General features: G+C 54.6%; 1 protein-coding gene across 1 annotated transcript in view; it reads left to right on the top strand.

The window, feature by feature from the left end:
- LOC136635242 (histone H1.3-like) overlaps positions 1-414 on the top strand; it is a 2,870-nt gene extending 2,456 nt beyond the window's left edge. The window contains exon 2 of the mRNA XM_066610394.1: positions 1-414. This exon is cut by the window's left edge and continues 234 nt beyond it. Coding sequence (XP_066466491.1) covers positions 1-414 — 414 coding nt within the window.
- The last annotated feature ends 2,086 nt before the right edge of the window (positions 415-2,500 follow it).

Here is a 2,500-nt window from a genome sequence, read left to right as displayed (position 1 = left end):
AAGGCAAGCACAGGGCCCCTAAAGGAGGTCAAGGCAGCAGCAGGGGTCCCAGACCGGAAGGCAAGCGCAGGGCCCCTAAAGGAGGTCAAGGCAGCAGCAGGGGTCCCGGACCGGAAGGCAAGCACAGGACCCCAAAAGGAGGTCAAGACAGCAGCAGGGGTCCCGGACCGGAAGGCAAGCGCAGGGCCCCAAAAGGAGGTCAAGACAGCAGCAGGGGTCCCGGACCGGAAGGCAAGCGCAGGGCCCCTAAAGGAGGTCAAGGCAGCAGCAGGGGTCCCAGACCGGAAGGCAAGCGCAGGACCTCAAAAGGAGGTCAAGCCAGCAGCAGTCCTGGAATCAAGACCAAAGCCGGAGACGAGTAAAACCCCTACCACGCCAGCTGCTGGGAGTTCCACATCAGAACATAAACCATGAAGGGAAAATCAAGGTACGGGGAATGGGTAGGGGGTAGGGTAGGGGGAATGGGTAGGGGGGCCCCAACGAGAGCAGGGGGCTCTTGGGGGATATTATTAGGGATATTGTGTTATGAGGGAGCTGCTACCTACTGAGTCGGACCCACAGTCTGTCACATGAAGCAGCAGTTCCCCAGTGTATAGGAGGTCCAAATGGACCAGCTCAGGACTTGAGATTGAAGTTCATCCTTCAATCATGAAGGAAGCATCCTCTGCCACCTCTACGCTTCCACTAACACTCTCGCCCACCGCTCTCCACCTTTCCATGGTCACTCTAGCCCAACACTCTCCTCTCCCCCACATTTCCTCCTCTGCTTCCTTTTCCAATCCAGAGAGCAGGGGGAACAGAGGCCGCCATGTTGTTGGATCAGGGGAAGGCAGCCTTTGGCACACTGCCTTGAGGTGCCATAAATTCTTGGACCAATGGGGAAAAAATTCAAACCACTCAGGGGATGGACAGAGTGGATAGAGAGATGCTCTTTACACTCTCACATAACACCAGAACCAGGGGACATCCACTAAAATTGAGTGTTGGGAGAGTTAGAACAGAGAAAAATTTCTTTACTCAGCGTGTGGTCGGTCTGTGGAACTCCTTGCCACAGGATGTGGTGATGGCGACTGGCCTGGCCGCCTTTAAAAGGGGATTGGACATGTTTCTGGAGGAAAAATCCATTACGGGGTACAAGCCATGATGTGTATGTGCAACCTCCTTATTTTAGAAATGGGCTATGTCAGAATGCCAGATGCAAGGGAGGGCACCAGGATGAGGTCTCTTGTTATCTGGTGTGCTCCCTGGGGCATTTGGTGGGCCGCTGTGAGATACAGGAAGCTGGACTAGATGGGCCTATGGCCTGATCCAGTGGGGCTGTTCTTATGTTCTTAACTACAAATCCCAGGAAGCCTTGCAGGTCTCTTGTTATCTGGTGTGCTCCCTGGGGCATTTGGTGGGTCGCTGTGAGATACAGGAAGCTGGACTAGATGGGCCTATGGCCTGATCCAGTGGGGCTGTTCTTATGTTCTTAACTACAATTCCCAGGAGGCCTTGCAGGTCTCTTGTTATCTGGTGTGCTCCCTGGGGCATTTGTGGGCCGCTGTGAGATACAGGAAGCTGGACTAGATGGGCCTATGGCCTGATCCAGTGGGGCTGTTCTTATGTTCTTAACTACAATTCCCAGGAAGCCTTGCAGGTCTCTTGTTATCTGGTGTGCTCCCTGGGGCATTTGGTGGGCCGCTGTGAGATACAGGAAGCTGGACTAGATGGGCCTATGGCCTGCTCCAGTGGGGCTGTTCTTATGTTCTTAACTACAATTCCCAGGAGGCCTTGCAGGTCTCTTGTTATCTGGTGTGCTCCCTGGGGCCTTTGGTGGGCCGCTGTGAGATACAGGAAGCTGGACTAGATGGGCCTATGGCCTGAGCCAGTGGGGCTGTTCTTATGGAGAGGGAGACCAGAGATGACTTTAGAACCCTCTCCAATTGGAGCTACCAGTAGTTCCAGAGTGACCTTCTCCCCACCCAGCTTAAAGGGGAAGCCTAATTTCCACTCCCTTCGCTCTCCAACCCTTGGAACAGGGTTGGAGATGCAGAGGAGGACAGTTGTGTCCATTTCCCCCCTGGCTGGTCAGGAATCCAAAGTGCATGGAGGAACCTTCCTCCTTTGCAGACAAAGATGGAGCACATGGTTGGAGGGAGGGCTGTGGTGGCCAGCAGGACGCATAGCTAACTGGCCTGCTTCTGTTTCCCTTACCACTTGCGCAAGAAATGGGGCAAGGACTGGGGGGGGGATATATCCCAAACCAAATGCCTGTCTTAGGCCAAAAACACTGAAAGGAGAGAAACCAATGGTGATTGTATGTAAGGTGGGGTGATCGTGGCCCCCACTTCTGGGTTCTTCTGACCCCCCCCATGTCATCGATCCTGCCTTCCTTTCTGCAGGATGTGACGTCACAGAGGGGCGCAGATTATGACAGAATTGTCCGAAAGGGTCCAGCAGCCCTGGTCGATCCTGGATTTCCGCCGCCTGCCCTCCCTGGTTCGGATTCCGTCCACCC

The sequence above is a fragment of the Tiliqua scincoides genome, chromosome 15 (assembly GCF_035046505.1).
Source record: "Tiliqua scincoides isolate rTilSci1 chromosome 15, rTilSci1.hap2, whole genome shotgun sequence".
Classification (NCBI taxonomy): domain Eukaryota; kingdom Metazoa; phylum Chordata; class Lepidosauria; order Squamata; family Scincidae; genus Tiliqua; species Tiliqua scincoides.
This window is presented reverse-complemented; position numbering and strand designations above follow the sequence as displayed.